Below are 15,946 nucleotides of genomic sequence, written 5' to 3'. Positions count from 1 at the left end.
GCTTCTGTGGTTCTCTGACGTGAGTGACTTTGGTCAGTAGAACGTCTCCAGAACTTGATGCCTCTGTTTATCTGCTTGTGAGTGAGTCAGAGCTCACATACCAATAACTTACCCTGGTATGGGAGACCATATAATACGAAAGTTCCTTAATACTCTCATGCTTTTTTTTCTTTTGTTTTTGTTTCTCTTTAACTCAAGTGAATGTTTGAAATGTATGGCAAACTTCTTAGTAAAATTTGTGGGTTTTTAAAAAATTGGGTCTTTTTTTCTTTTTCTGTAGTTTTATTTTGCTCTTTTAAGTAACTAAACATTTAGCACACCACATTCTGTAATCCACTGTTGTGCTGACAAGTTTTAAGCAAATCTGGTCCACTTGGAGTGAAGATTAAGTATCAGGTGTTGGCTCTGTGGAGCATCTGCCTCTCACACTGTTGTTTTTCCCTCTGATGTAAGGGGCCTAATATAACTGGAGTCCCTTGTCCAGTTCTGATGTTCTCGAAGACTGCAGGCTTATCATCATTTGCTGCATTCTGCCTGCACCCATTCACATAATATTTATTGAGAACTATTCTGTACCAAGAACTTTGCTAGGAGTGGGCCTATAGATTCTGTGTCAAGTGTCATTGTGCTTTTGAAGCTGGCCAGGTACCAAGTCAGCATGACCAGACTCTTACTGTCTCACTACCAGTGTGGTAATAACTGTTGGCAGTGATAATGGGGCTAGGAGAGTATATGCTCATATTGCATGAACCAGAACCAGGAAACGGGCGCCCATCCACCAGTAGGCCTTCCATGGGTCCTCACTCCCACGCTCCCAGCATTTTCCATCCCACAGCCTCTGAGGAGGAGGCAGCAAGGGATTGCAACAAAACCGACCTGGCCTTAGTCAAGCATTAACACCATGGAGGGAATAAGCTCCATCCAGCTTTCAAGTTCTCCTGCTAGCCAGAGACACATTACAGAGAATTAGCAGTCTTTAAAAGTGGAAGGAGAAGAGGCATGTCTTAGGTATTACGGGGATCTCTTGAATTTGCAGAGTCTAAAGTAAGGTGCAGAGCAGCCCCTGGCCTTAGGGTCACAGCCTGGTTTTGCATCCCATCACTACCACTTCCTTATGGTGAGGTCTATGGTAAGTCACCTGACTTTAGTGCCCCTGCTTTCTCATCAGCAAAAACAGTTCCTCCCTTGCAAGTGTATTGTGAAGATTAGACATCATATATGCAAAACACTGGACACAGGTAGACCTTCAGCATTTGACAGTGAAGATTGCTTTTATTGCCATTTTTATTTTTAACAAAATAAATGAGTATTTACAGTTTTCCCTTAGTGGTTTTGATTCATTGTTGTTTTCATTTTCTTATTCTGAAAATGAACAATTTTCAAGCAGTAATGGTACCTGCAAATATTTAAAAAATTATTTTACTTAACTGCATGACAGTTCTTTACAGTTTTCAGAGCACTTTCACACTATGAGGAGACTGGGGAGCAGTGACTCTCTCTTTTCTCCAGATGAGGAACTCAGACTTGGAGGGTCTATGGAGCATTGCCAAGGCCACCTGGCTTCTAGTGGCAGAACCTGTGTGTGAGCTCAAACCTGAACGCTGAGCTCCTTTGACTACCTTAGCGCCATCTCTGGGGCTAGGTCAGACTCTTTCATAAGGATTTTTTCTTTTCCTTGTAGCTGTCAATACCAGCAAATACGCAGAAAGCTATCGGATTCAGACGTATGCTGAATATGTGGGGAAAAAACACGAGGAGAAGCAGATCAAGAGAAAGTGGCCAGAAGATAGTTGGAAGGAGGTTGAGAGAAAGCGGTTAAACAATCAGTGCATATCCTGTGCTCTGCAGAATCACTATTACCGCACCAATAGGTAAGAATCCTTGGCTATTGATTTAAAAGGGCAGAGTTGTTCTAGCAATATCTGTTCTTGTTGCTTCCTACAGGATTGTAAGTAATAAATTTGACTTTTGAGAAAGGCTTTTTAAAAACTTTTCCCATAATATCAGAAGTTACTACTACCTTAATTCCTTCTGTGCTTTAGCAACCACAGCTGGTTCACTTAACACTCACAAAGCCCTCCTGAGGCAGACAGGATACATCTTATTCCCATTTTACAGGTGAGAAAACAGAGGCTTCATGACTGCCCATCAGTTTTGGTGAGAGAGCCAGGTTCAGGGTTGAATTCTGATCCCTTTCTCTTCTCAGCCTGCCACGTTGCCTCTGCCTGAGCTTCTGAATTCCTTTCAGGTCCTGCATAGGGATCTGCACCACATACCTAATAAAGAAAGAGAACTTGACAAATACCTCCCTTAATGATTTTCATAATCCTACTTTCAGAATTTATTTCTTTAAGTTTTTTTTAAATTTATTTTTAGAGAAGGAAAGAGAGAGAAGAGAGGGAGAGAAACATCAATGTGTAGTTGTCTCTTGCATGCCCCCTACCAGGGACCTGGCCCACAACGCAGGCATTGGGAATTGAACTAACAACCCCTTGATTCGCAGGCTGGCACACAGTCCACTGTTCCACACTAGCCAGGGTCAGAATTTAAATACTGGTAACATTTTGGCATATTCATGAAACTACAAAACATAGGATTAGAGAACAAGGGTGGGAGAAGTTCATTGTAGAAAATTGTGAAGTTTATAAAGGTGTGAATTAGCAGAAGAAAAAGTTAGCTGGAATCCCACTATCCAGAAGCAGTCACAGTTAATGTTTTGTATTGCTCTTCATACTTTTTAAATGGTTTTATAGGGATTTTAAAAATTGAGGTATAAATAACATACAATAAAATGTACAGATTTAAAATGTTTAGTGCAAAGAGTTTTACAGTTATATATATCCATTTAACTACCACCCTAAGAAAGATATAGAATGTTTTTATCTCCCTCAAAAGTTTCCTTGTACTCCCCTTTTAAGCAGCCCGCTGCCCTAAGCGACTGCTTCTAATTTCTGTCACTATAGATCAGCGATTTTCAACCTTTTTCATCTCATGGCACACATAAACTAATTGCTAAAATTCTGCATCACACCAATAAATATATTTTTTGCCAATCTGACAAAAAAATAGGTATAGTTTGATTCATTCACACTGGATGGCTGTTGTTGTGTTGGCTGTTGTCATTATTTTATTTGATAATCAAAGGGACAAGAGGTCAGTGACCCTGACTAAGTAGTCAGGTATTACATGTTTTAAAAAAGCTTGTGGTACATCAGTTGAAAATCGCTGCTATAGGTAAATTTTTATTCTTGGAATTTGTAAAAAGTGGAATCATGTGGTATTGTGTTTGGCTTCATTTGCTTAAAATGTTTTTGAAATTCATCCCTGATATTCTGTGCATCAGCAGTTCACTATTTTTTATTGTTTAATAGTATTTCACTATAGGAATATACATTTACCTGTTCTGTTGGTGGACATTTGGGTTAGTTCCAGTTTGGGAGTATTATAAATAAGGCTGCTGTGATCATTTCATTAAAAAACATCTATGGGCATATGTTTTCACCTCTCTTAAGTAAATACCTACGACTAGGGATGTTGGTTCTTAGGTTAGGTGTATGTTAAACTTTATAAGAACAACCAAACAGTTCTCCAAACTGGATGTACCATTTTATACTCCACCAGTACTGTGTGAAAGTTGCAGTTGCTCCATATCCTTGCCCACATTCAGTGCTGTTAGTGTTTTTTATTCTAGCCAATCTAGAGGATATAAGATGGTATTGCCTTACAGTTTTAATTTATATTTCCCCCGTGACTAATGATGTCAATCACCTGCTTGGGTGCTTATTGGGCTTTCAGTTATCTTCTCCTGAGGTGGATATCTAAGTCTCTTCCCCATTTTCTAATTGGGTTGTTCGTCATTTTACTGTTTTTACTGAAAAGCTCTTTTATGTATTCTGGATACACATCTTTTGTCAGATATATGTGTTGCAAATATATTTTTTTGAGTTTGTGTTGCCAGTTCATTTTATTAGCAGTGCCTTTTGATGAGCAAATATTTATAATTTGATGATGTCCTGTCCCACTTTGTATACTCCAAGGTTGCAATGATTTTCTTATCTGTATTATTCTAGAAGGATTATAGTTTCAGCTTTTATATTTACCTTATGCTCTATGTCAAATTAATTTTGTATGTGGAATGACATTGAAGCCAGTGTTAATTTTCTATATATAGATGCCCAGTTCTAGCAGTATTTGTTCAGAAGATTTTTCTTTTCTTATTGGATTAACTTGGCACTGTTGTCTAAAATAAATTGACTGTGTATCTAGGTCTGTTTCTGAACTCCTCTATTTCATTCATTTTTATGTCTATTATGACAGTACAATGCTTTCTTATTTCTGTGACTTAATTGTAAGACTTAAAATTAGGTAACATAAACCCTCCAACATTGTTTTTCTTTTTCAGATTGTTCTGGCTCCTCTAGATTCTTTGTATTCCAAATAAATTTTAGGATCATCTTGTCTGTTTCTCCACTAGACTTGTTTTGTAGGTTTTGCTGTAGAGGTCTTAAATGTCACATTAATATTCTTCTAAATATTTTATATTGTTGATGCTATTATAAACGGAAGTTTCTTTAAATAATTCCCTCATTTTCAAATTGTTTGCTGCTTCTATATAGAATATAATTAATTGTTGTATATTGATATTGTATCCTGCAACCTTTTAAAATTTGAATATTCTGATAGTTGTTGGTTGTTTTTTTTTAATATTCCACAGGGCTTTAATGTACTCAATCATCTTGGTGTGCTAGTAACAAAAGTTTTATTTTTCCAATACTTATGTCTCTTATTTCTTTTTCTTGCCTTATTGCGCTGACTAGCACCTCTGGTCTGTTGTTAAATAGAAATGGAAAGAGGGGATATCCCTGCCCTGTCTCCAGTATCAGAGAGGAAGTTCAGTGTTTCCCTGTGAAGTAATGATTTTAGGGTTGTCCATTCAAGTTCTTGTTTAGGCTGAGGAAATTCTCTTCTATTTCTAGTTTGCTAAGAGTTTGTATCATGAATGGATGTTGAATATTTTCAGAGGCTCTTTTTATATCTTTTAAAATTATCATATGGTTTTTGTCCTTTACTTTGTCATTATTTTGAATTACATTGATTGGTTTTAAATGCTCAATCAAATTTGCATTCCTGGAAGAAATCCACTTGGTCATGATGTGTTATCCTTCTTACATGTTTCCAGATTTGATTTGCTAATATTTTATTAAGTATTTTTATGTCTTTATTTATGAGCAATATTAGATTGTAATTTTATATTTCTGTGAAGTTTTTGTATCAGGATTATGCTGACTTCATAAAAACTAGTTAGGAAGTTTTTCTTCTGCTATTTTCTGAAACAATGTATATAGGGTTTTTTCTTAAATTTTTGGTAGAGTTTACCAGTGAAGGCGTCTGGACATAGTTTCTCTGTGGAATGGTTGTTCATTATGAACTCAGTTTCTTTCGTAGATATGGGCTGTTTAGATGTTGTCTTTCTTTTTGTATGACTTTTAGGAATTTGTCTTTTTCAAGGAATATTTCATTTAATTTAAGTTGTCAAATTCATTAGCATAAAATTATTAGCTCAGAATATTCCCTTATTATAATTTCAGTATCTGTAGGATCTAAAACTATGTCCCTTTAAAAATTCCTGATATTTGTAATTTGTGTTTCATTTATTTTTTCCTAGCTGGGTGATTATCAATTAATTCTTTCAAAGAACAAATTTTATTGTTTCTTGCCTATTTTTTTTGTGTCTTATTTTTTCATTTATTTATACTCTTATTATTTATTTTGCTTATTTTGGGTTTGTTATTCTTTGTCTAGCTTTTTAATATGGGAACTTAACTCATTGATTTTATTACACTTCTTCTTTTCTAATAAAAAGCATTTAAAGCTTTTTAATACTATATACCATATAGCCCTGGCTAGTGTGGCTCAGTGGCTTGAGCACCAGTGAGCGAACCAAATCATTGCCGGTTCAATTCAAGGCCAGGGCACATGCCTGGGTTGCAGGCCAGGTCCCCAGTTTGGTTAGAGAGGCAACCAGTCAATGTATCTCACACATCAGCCAGTTGATGTAGCTCTCACGCATCAATGTCTCTTTCCCTCACCTTCTCCCTCCCTTCCCCTCTCTCTAAAAATAAGTAAATAAAATCTTCAAATATACCCACTAGGGATTTTTTAAAAAATGGTTAGTTGTTTTCAGTGTTTACCTTTGGAAAACTTCAAGAAAATTTTTTTTAAAAACTACACTAAATAATAAAGTCAGCACATCAAGTAAGAAAAAATTATTGTCACTTTCAGTGGGTACAGACAGCCTTTTAATTCCTACCTACTATGTGTATACTAGAATTTCTTAGATGCTCCTTCTCCCCATGACTTCAAAACATGGTTAGAAACCACTAGCCTGTGGTAGAAAAAACTTGTATTGAGCCCTTTTTGTCCTCTGTGTGTTGGTCCTTGATTTATACATTAATTGCTTAACTGTTTCAGGTATTGAGAGTGTTTACCTCACACATTCAGAGACCCACCCCACTCCCCCCGAGGCCCCCCAAACCATGAATGCATTTTTACAGCCTGAGCAACCAGCCCCTCATCCTGGTGGGGCAGCTACCTCTTGACAGTAAGAAGTATACTCTGAAACTCTGTGTTTGCCATCTCTTGTTTCTTCTTTCTTACTTTTGGCTCCATTGCAGAAATCTCCATTCAGCTTTAACTGCTTTTCTGTTTCTGGTTCTCAGCTGCCTTTTTCTGGGGAAATTTTCTGTTGTTTCATTCTTGTTGGCTTCATAGCTTAGGAACAGACTTTCCATCTATGTCTTTATCTTAACTGAATGACAACTACAATTTGCATATTCCTTTGGATAGACCCTTAGCTTCTAGAAAGGACTGTAAAAGTTATCTAGTCTTCTGACCTCAGGATCTTTCTTGTATTTGGGCAGAGTTAGCAAATTCAATGTAGAGCTTGTGGGTTACCTATATTTTAGCAGGCAAAGTGTTTCCCAAGACACTTTAAACCATTAAAGTGATAAATGCACACATTTTAAAAAACCTTTGCATGGTATAAGAGAACATAAAATGAAGAGGGGGAAATCTTCGTTCCGCATTCTCAGTTTTTCTTGCCAGTTACAGCTACTTTATTAATTTCTTTTGGTGGTTCACTCTACCTTTAAATAATGTCTCACCGACTTTGACCCATATATCTTGATCACTTCTATAAAAGATGAAAAATTAAGCACGTGTAGTACCTTCCACCTCTCTCTGTCCCCTTCTCACTTTGGTTAGTTAGGTTATTTATACTGCTTACTACTTTTTTTGTATCTTTGTTGCTGTGCTTTCTGGAGAGGTTGATTCTAAGAGATGGCAGCATGTATATAGCATGTATATTATTATGATTGTGTAATACACAGTTAGTATATTAGTATACAATAATATACTAAAAAAAAAAGGGTGCATAGGTGGGGCCTACAGAGAAGAAAATGTATTTCTATGTCATCAAAACTTTGCCATCCAAAGGCGAATCTTCCAAATTTCTCAGCCTTTTTTTGTGAGACTTTTTTTGAGAGAAGTCATTTTCTTTTCTGAGTGGTGTATTTTTTCTTTTTTTTAATGCCTCTATTTCACCTTCCTAATTGATAATGTTACTGAATATAGAATTCTAGATCCAAACATATCGTATACTTCTAGACCTTTAAATACATTAGCACTATAGTCATTGATTTACTTTCCTGTTTCACTTCAAGGCAGGTGCCATGTTTTCCATGTCTTTATATCTCTAGCACCTAACCTAGAGTCTGATCCCATGTACGTACTCAGATGTTGGGTGAATTAATAAACTAATAAATACTCAAGTGTCAGTTTCCTAAGCTCCTGGACCAGATGAGGGGGAGGTAAAGTTATCCCCATTTCATAGAGGCTCAGGACTATAAAACAGTTCCTGACCAAGAGTTGGATTTGACACCAGGGTGATCTAAAGAGCCATGTTCTTTTCCAGGTCTGGGATAGCCCTGTCGTCAAGGCAAGAAAGGACTCAAACAGGTTGATTGCATCTAGGCACATGCCATATAGGGGACTGTTGTCTGGACTGTAATCACCACACACCTGAGAAAATGTCTAAGAGCTTGTATCTTTTCATTTAAAAGTGATATCCTAGGAAGCAGAAGAGAGGCCTTTTGAATTTCTATTTAAAAGAATACCAAAACTTTTCATTACAGGAAAAATTGTGAAAGTGTACAAAAGTAGAGAATATAACAAAACTCCCATCTAGCTGTCACAAGTCACAGTTTTATTTCATTAGTACCCCCCCTTCAGATAATTTTGAAACGAATCATAGACAGCATATCATTTCAACCATAGTCTATATATATGTATCCAAAAGATGAGCAGCCAATTTTAAACAAAGCTCTAACACTTCTACCATAAAAAATTAATAATTTCTTAAGAGATCCAGTGTTCAGATTTCCTGCTCACAAATTTTTTTAAATTTTGACTTCTAGTTGGCAAACAAGTTCACATATTATATTTAATTGACGTCTCATATCTCTTCTTAGTCTATGAGTTCCCTCTCTCTTTGGATTCTTTTCCCCACCCCTACCCCCACAGACCTCTGCAGTATATTTCAGAAACCAAGTTGTTTCCTCTGTAGAATTTCCCATGTTCTGGAACATTCTTTTAAGGTTGTTTAACATGTTCCCTGACCGCTGTGTTTGTAATTAACTGGTTGATAGATCTATAAACTTGATTCAGGACTATACTAATGACAAGAATATTTCAGGCCCTGGACGGTAAGCTCAGTTGGTTAGAGTGTCATCCCTATATGCCAGGGTTGCGGGTTCAGTCCCTGGTCAGGGCATACACAAGAATCAACCAATGAATGCATGAATAAGTGGAACAGCAAATTGATGTTTCTCTCTCTCTCTTTTTCTCTCTCCCCTCTCCCCCCCCCTCTAAAATTAATAATTTTTTTAAAGAGAATATTTCACAGAAGGTTTTATGTGTTTTCTTATTGTATCACATGGTGTGGCATAAATTGTCTACTTGTCTCTCTTCTTGTGATAAGATTGATCAAGTGGGTTGAAAATGTTGCTGTTCTGGTCCATCCAATATGAAGTTCCCTATCAGATTTCACCAGATGGTTTTAGTAGCCATTAATGATCAGTGCTAGATTCATTATTTCATTAAGAGTTGCAAAATGAAAATATTAAAGTTTTTTCCTTCTTATAATCTCCAATGCTTTTATTTAAAATATAAAATTTCTTCTCATTATCTATTTGGTTATCTGGTGCTACACTATAGTTCATCTAGAAAAAGCAGAATAAATTCTTTAATCTCTACCTCTAACACACCTCTTTAAAAAAAAATTACTTTTTTTGAGAGAGGGGAAAGGAGAGAGAGAGAATGGGAGAGAAACATCAATCAGTTGCCTCTCAGATGCACTGTGATCAGGGACCAAACCTGAAACCCAGGCATGTGCCCTGACTAGGAATTGACCTTTCACTTCACAGGATGACACCCACCCAACTGTGCCACATCAGTCAGGGCCCTAATACACCCTTTAAAAGCCAGTTTTCAGAGTAAATGCATTGGTTTCCATGCTAGTACCTTCCAAGGGTAAGCAGTCAGGTTTATTTTATTTATTTTTAATCATGTTTTTTAATATATTTTATATATTTTCATATATTATAGTTGCTATTCTTTTTAATGCTCTAATTATCTTGTTTATGACCAATGGGAACCATTTTGAGTTGCCCCTTGAGAATCCTGATACCATTCCAGTATCTTTTTTTTTTTTTTTAAGATTTTATTTACTTATTTTTAGAGAGAAGGGGAAAGGAGAGAAAAAGAGAGGGAGAGAAACATTAGTGTGTGGTTGCCTCTCATGCACCTCCCACTTGGGAACCTAGCCCCCAACCCAGGTATGTGCTGATTGGGAGTCGAACCAACAACCCTTTGGTTCATGGGCCGGCACTCAGTCCACTGAGTCACTCCAGCCAGGCCCATCCCAGTGGTCTTTAATAGCTTCTTTGACTTCTGGTATATTTAAGAAGATATTCCAGACTCTTATACATTTCCTACCTTATGAGGGGGGACCCTCCAAAAAATTAGAATTAACCAGGAGGATGGGCCCCTTGTAGTACAGGCTTCCCACTCTAGGTGAGCCCATCTATATCAGTGTACCATCTGGCATTGTTGTGAGAGGCAGCATTGGGCTTCGGTTAATATTTTTGGGGACTCTTTCAATGCATTTGCCCATTTCATATTGGGGGATTTACGAGTGCACCTGCACACACCACACTGAATGTTTAGCAGTTTTTGACCAAAAACGGCATGACCCCTGTGACTCACCCTCCCTATTCACCTGATCTCACCCCGAGGGACTCTCTTTTTGTTGCCTCTGATGAAAAAAGTCCTCAAAGGGAAACATTTTGCTGATGTAGAAGAGGTGAAACAAAAAATGGCAGAAGCACTTTTTAAAAGGCATCAAAATCCGCTATTTTAAAAACTATTTTGAGCATTGGGAGAAAAACATCTTGGTAGGTATATTGCATCAAATGGAGAGTACTTTTGGAAAGTACAAATGGAAAGTGACCAAAATTTAAACAGATAAGAATAAATATACAGTTTTTTATAAATAAATGCCAGGGTTTGGGGGGTCCCCACTTGCATATTTAGAATCACTATTTCTCCAGCAGCCCTGTTCCTTTTGATGAGAAAAGGTATTTAGAAACCATATGTGGAGTTCCAGCCAAGATGGAGGCATAGGTAGATTACACTTTGCTTCCTTGCACAACCAAAAGAAGGACAACAACCAATTTAAAAACAAAAAGCAACCACAACTTCAGAAAATTGAACTGTATGGAAGTCCGACAACCAAGGAGTTAAAGAAGGAACATTCATCCAGACTGATAGGAGGAGCCAAGACAGGCAGTCTGGGCAGAGAGGACACATGGCAAGGTGGTGGCTGCAGCAGTTGGCCCACCAGGAAAGCCTCTTATTAGCATGTGGATAAACTGAAAGGAACAACTGGGGAGTGAGACAGACCACGCAACCCAGGTTTCCAGCGAGGGCAACATAAGGCCTTAGAACCTCTGGCTGTAAAAACGTGTGGTGGTTGTGGTGGCAGGAGAAACTGCCAGTCTCTTGAAAGCGGGGCTAGAGCCAAGCAAGTGGCATTGTTCCCTCTCTGACCCCTACATCACAGTGAAGTGAGTTGCCCCACTCTGGTGAATACCTAAGGCTCTGCCCCTTACAACGTAACAGGTGCACCGAGACAAAGAAATACAGCCCAAATGAAAGAACAGATCAAAACTCCAGAAAAATAATTAAGTGACAAGGAGATAGCCAACCTATCAGATGCAGAATTTAAAATACTGGTAATCAGGATGCTCACAGAAATGATTGAGTACAGGTGCAAAATAAAGGAAGAAGTGAAGGGCTATACAAAGTGAAATAAAGAAAAATATACAGGAAACCATCAGGGAAGGGAAGAAAACCAGGACTCAAATCAATGCTTTAGACCAGAGAGAAGATGTAAACCTTCAACTGGAACAGAATGAAGAAACAAGCAACCAAAAAAATGAGGAGAGGCTTAGGAACCTTCAGGACAACGTTAAACATTCCAGCATCTGAATCCTAGGGATACCAGAAGGAGAATAGGAAGAGCAAGCATTGAAAACTTATTTGAGAGAATAGTGAAGGAAAACTTCGCCAATCTGGTGAAGGAAATAGACATGCAAGTCCAGGAAGCTCAGAGAGTCCCAAAGAAGTTGGACCCAAGGAGGAACATACCAAGACACATCATAATTACACTACCCAGGATGAAAGATAAGGAGAAAATTTTAAAAGCCAAGAGAAAAGGAGACAGTTACCTATAAAGGAGTTCCCCCAAGACTATCAGCTGATTTCTCAAAAGAAACCTTGCAGGGAAGAAGAGGCTGGAAAGAAGTATTCAAAGTCATGAAAGGCAAGGACCTACATCCAAGATTACTGTATCTAGCAAAGCTATCATTTAGAACGGAAGGGCAGATAAAGTGATTCTCAGATAAGGTAAAGCTAAAGGAGTTCATCATCACCAAGCCCTTATTATATGAAATGTTAAAGGGGCTTATCTAAGAAAAAGAAGATCAAAACTATGAACAGTAAATGGACAACAAACTCACAACTATCAACAAACGAACCTAAGGAAAAAACAAAGACAAACTAGGCAAACAACTAGAACAGGAACAGAATCACAGAAATGGAGATCACATGGAGGGTTATCAGTGGGGAGGGGAAGGGGGGAGAATGGGAGAAAAGGTACAGGGAATAAGAAGCATAAATGGTAGGTACAAAATAGACAGGGGGAGGTTAAGAATAGTATAGAAAATGGAGAAGCCGAAGTACTTATATGTTCTTTGGTCATGAACTAAAGGTGGAGGAATGCTAGAGGGAGGGGGGTGCAGGGTAGAGGGGTATAAAGGGGAGAAAAAATGGGACAACTGTAATAGCATAGTCAAAATATACTTTTAACAAATATTTATTTATTTTTAGAGGGGACAGGAAGGAGAAAGAGAGGGAGAGAAACATCAGTGTGTGGTTGCCTCTCACGCACCCCCTACTGGGGACCTGGCCTGCAACCCAGGCGTGTGCCCTGACTGGGAATTGAACTAGCAACCCTTTGGTTCGCAGGCCTTTGCTCAGTCCACTGAGCCACACCTGCCAGGGCTCAATAAAATATACTTTAAAAAAAAAGTACCATAATCTGGGCTCTAAGGATGTTGATTGATACTGGCTTCTTTGTTGTTTTAGTCTTTTTAACTGTAAAGAGCTAGCAGTCTTTTCTGTGTTCCTTTTTTTTTTTCAAATAAGTTTTTACTGATATTTCAAATTCCAGTTAGAGTGTAGGACTTACCTAACATTTTAAAAATTTTGTTTCCCTGTTTTCTTTGCTGAAAATTCTGATTTCTAATGAGAGTAAATTAATGTATTTGCTTTATCCTACTATGTACAGGGTGGGGCAAAAGTAGGTTTACAGTTGTGAACATGGAAAATAATACAATATTTAATAAGTAATAATATAAGAATAAACTGTTTCACATACAACAGTAAATCTACTTTTGCCCCACCCTTATATTAGTTTCAGAATAACTATATTAGTGTCATTACTAGTAATATAATTGTTGAAAATAATTTTATGTATTGTAGCAGTTTTTCTCCCTACAGTATATGTGGCCAGAGTTTAGCAATCAAATTACCTTATCTTAAAGTCAGTTGAAGTAATTAATTATTCTTTGTGTGGTTAAGCTACCAACTTAGTAAACATTTAGGTTTGCTTTATTTTTATTTTTGCAGATTACTTTTAAAAATTCAATTTTGCTCTATAATTATGTAAAACATTTATATGGTTCCACAGTGAAATCTATTGTACCAAGCTTGTCTCCCTGCTCTCCAACTCTTTTCTCCCTCCCTTGCGGTGACCAGTGTTGCTAGTTTTTAGTCTATCTTTCCATTTTTACAAATATGTAAACAACTACATGTATATACTCGCTACTTTTTCTTAGGTAGTGGTAATGGACCACACATACTTTTCTCTACCTTCCTTTTTTAATTTACCGTATATCTTGGGAGTCCCTCTTATTCTGCTTCTGTTAAAATGTGTTCTTTCCATTGCAAATGGCTTTAGTGTTCTTCAGCCTCCTTACCTGGGTGTTTAATCCTAGTTTAAATGATCCACCTTGGAGTGAAATTCATGAATATTGTAAAGGCAGATGCTTTGTGAAAGATCAGTTCGTGACCAGTGCTCTAGTTCAGTTGAATCACCTTCTTTCACCTTTTCTTATCTCGTTCTCTGACCCATCAGTATAAAGTGTAAAGCTCACTGACTCACAGCATGCTTTTGGAATACCTACAGATAAATAAGAAAAACAAGAGAGAATGCTCATATTCACTAAGCAAACTCTTCATTCCAGGCATTCCAGGCACTGTGCTAGGTGCTTTACATCATTTTTAAAAGATCTGTGTAATAACTCAATGTAACCCTTAGTGATGTTCCTGATTTATATATGAGAAAATTGAGTCTCAGGGAAGCTGAATAATTTAGCTAAAGTTACACATGATTCTAACTTACAGGTGTCGTGGATCCATAATCCAGTGTATTAAGTTGCCTCTTAGGAACATGGCACATATACATCTGTGAGTGTGCATATTTGAGAGAGATGCTCTCTCATTTTAATAAATTGTGTTTCACACACACACACCAAACTGAAGAAGCCCTAAGTTTAAAACTGAATTTCAACCTTACTTCTTTGGGGAAAGGATTTAGACATCTAGTCCCACGGATTATCAATGTAAAACTATTAGTTTTTTTAAAAAATAGACAGAAATGACCCTGGGATATATAAGCCAATGTAAAAAATATTGAAGTGTCATCCTTCTAGTGTGCTCATCAGTGGTTACCCCCTTAGAATCCAGTCTTGGTCTTTGATGGATTGATTGGTTGCTTTAAAAAAAAAAAAAAAGATTTTATTTCTTTATTTTTAGAGAGAGGGGAAAGGAGGGAGAAAGAGAAGAGAAACATCAATGTGTGGTTGCCTCTCACATGCCCCCCACCGGGGACCTGGCCCACAACCCAGGCATGTGCCCGGGCTGGGAATGGAACCAGCTACCCTTTGGTTCACAGGTTGGCACTCAATCCACTGAGCCACATCAGCCAGGGCTGATCAGTTGCTTTTCAATAGAGGAAACACAGCAAGTCCAGAGGAAAATGACTTGGTGGTGAAAGGAAGGGGACATACTGAGTCCGTTCAGTCTGGAATAGTAGCTGGAGGCAAGGGGCAGTAGGAACCATGTTAAGATTATGAAATGCCATTATGAGAAGGATAATGGTTCTCTATCCTCACAGGGGACTGAGGAAGAAATCTAAGGGGACTAACGTAGCATTGTTAGTCCTATTACACTGTTTTAAATAAAATTTTCTAAAAAACTCAAAAGGAAGTGGCTTGTTCCTGATCATAGGACTGGTGACACAGGTCTTTCCTGCTGGTCCCCTACCTTCTCCTCTTTGCTGATTTTTCCTAGCCCTAATCGTATTTTAAGGACTTTGTTAATTTCAGACTAGAAAGGTAGTAGAAACCTTTGAAATCCGTTCTGACTGATTTAAAAAAAAAAAACCATGGCCATCCATTCAGTCTTCCCTTATTCAGCTCCTTTCCACCTTAACATCTGACAATTGAAAGAAAGGCCGGTCTGTCCTGAAGGCAGTATTTAAGACATTCAAATAAACAGTCAACATAAAAATAGTGTCTGATTAGTGTAAAACACAGAATTTTAAAGTATCAGGCAAATTGGTTTTACCATGGAATGTTCCTAAGGCATAAAGCCTGGGAGATTTTTAAAGTTGAGATGTAGAAACAACTCTAACAAATACCCCTTCTAAATATTGTCCGGTCTGCCTGGCCAGTGTCAGGGAAAGTGAACTGATGAACTAACTCGTCTACTTCCTTTGACTTCTCTTGACCAATAGGTCAGGACACCTAGTTTTTTCAAAGAAGATATTTCTGCTATATTCCTGAGAATAATATTTTTAAAAATGCAGACAACTTAGATAAACAAAATGTGGTATAGAACAGTAATTTTCAACCAGTGTGTCACAGGTGCTTTTCGGTGTGCTGCAGAATTTTAGTAACTAGTTTATGTGTGCCATGAGATAAAAGAGGTTGAATATTCACGGGTGTAGAATATTATTCAACTTAAGAAAGGAAGGAAATTTTGACATGCTACAACATGGATGAACCTTGAGGATATAATGCTAAGTGAAATAAGCTAGTCACAAAAAGACAAATACTGTATGATTCTGTTGTTATGACTGAGGTACCTAGTATAGTCAAATTCACAGAGACAGAAAGTGGAATGGTGTCTGCCTTCAGCTGGGGTTGGGGAGGGCACATGGAGAGGGATGGGAGTTAGTATTTAATAGGTGTAGAGTTTCTGT

General features: G+C 37.6%; 1 protein-coding gene across 2 annotated transcripts in view; it reads left to right on the top strand.

Annotated features, from left to right (window-relative positions):
* Positions 1-15,946, top strand: part of PARN (poly(A)-specific ribonuclease) — a 169,268-nt gene that overhangs the window by 123,837 nt on the left and 29,485 nt on the right. For both annotated transcript variants that reach the window (XM_024571510.3, XM_024571511.3), the window contains exon 22: positions 1,682-1,871. In XM_024571510.3, coding sequence (XP_024427278.1) covers positions 1,682-1,871 — 190 coding nt within the window. The remainder of the gene's footprint in view (positions 1-1,681; positions 1,872-15,946) is intronic.

This window comes from Desmodus rotundus, chromosome 1, assembly GCF_022682495.2.
Source record: "Desmodus rotundus isolate HL8 chromosome 1, HLdesRot8A.1, whole genome shotgun sequence".
NCBI lineage: Eukaryota > Metazoa > Chordata > Mammalia > Chiroptera > Phyllostomidae > Desmodus > Desmodus rotundus.
This window is presented reverse-complemented; position numbering and strand designations above follow the sequence as displayed.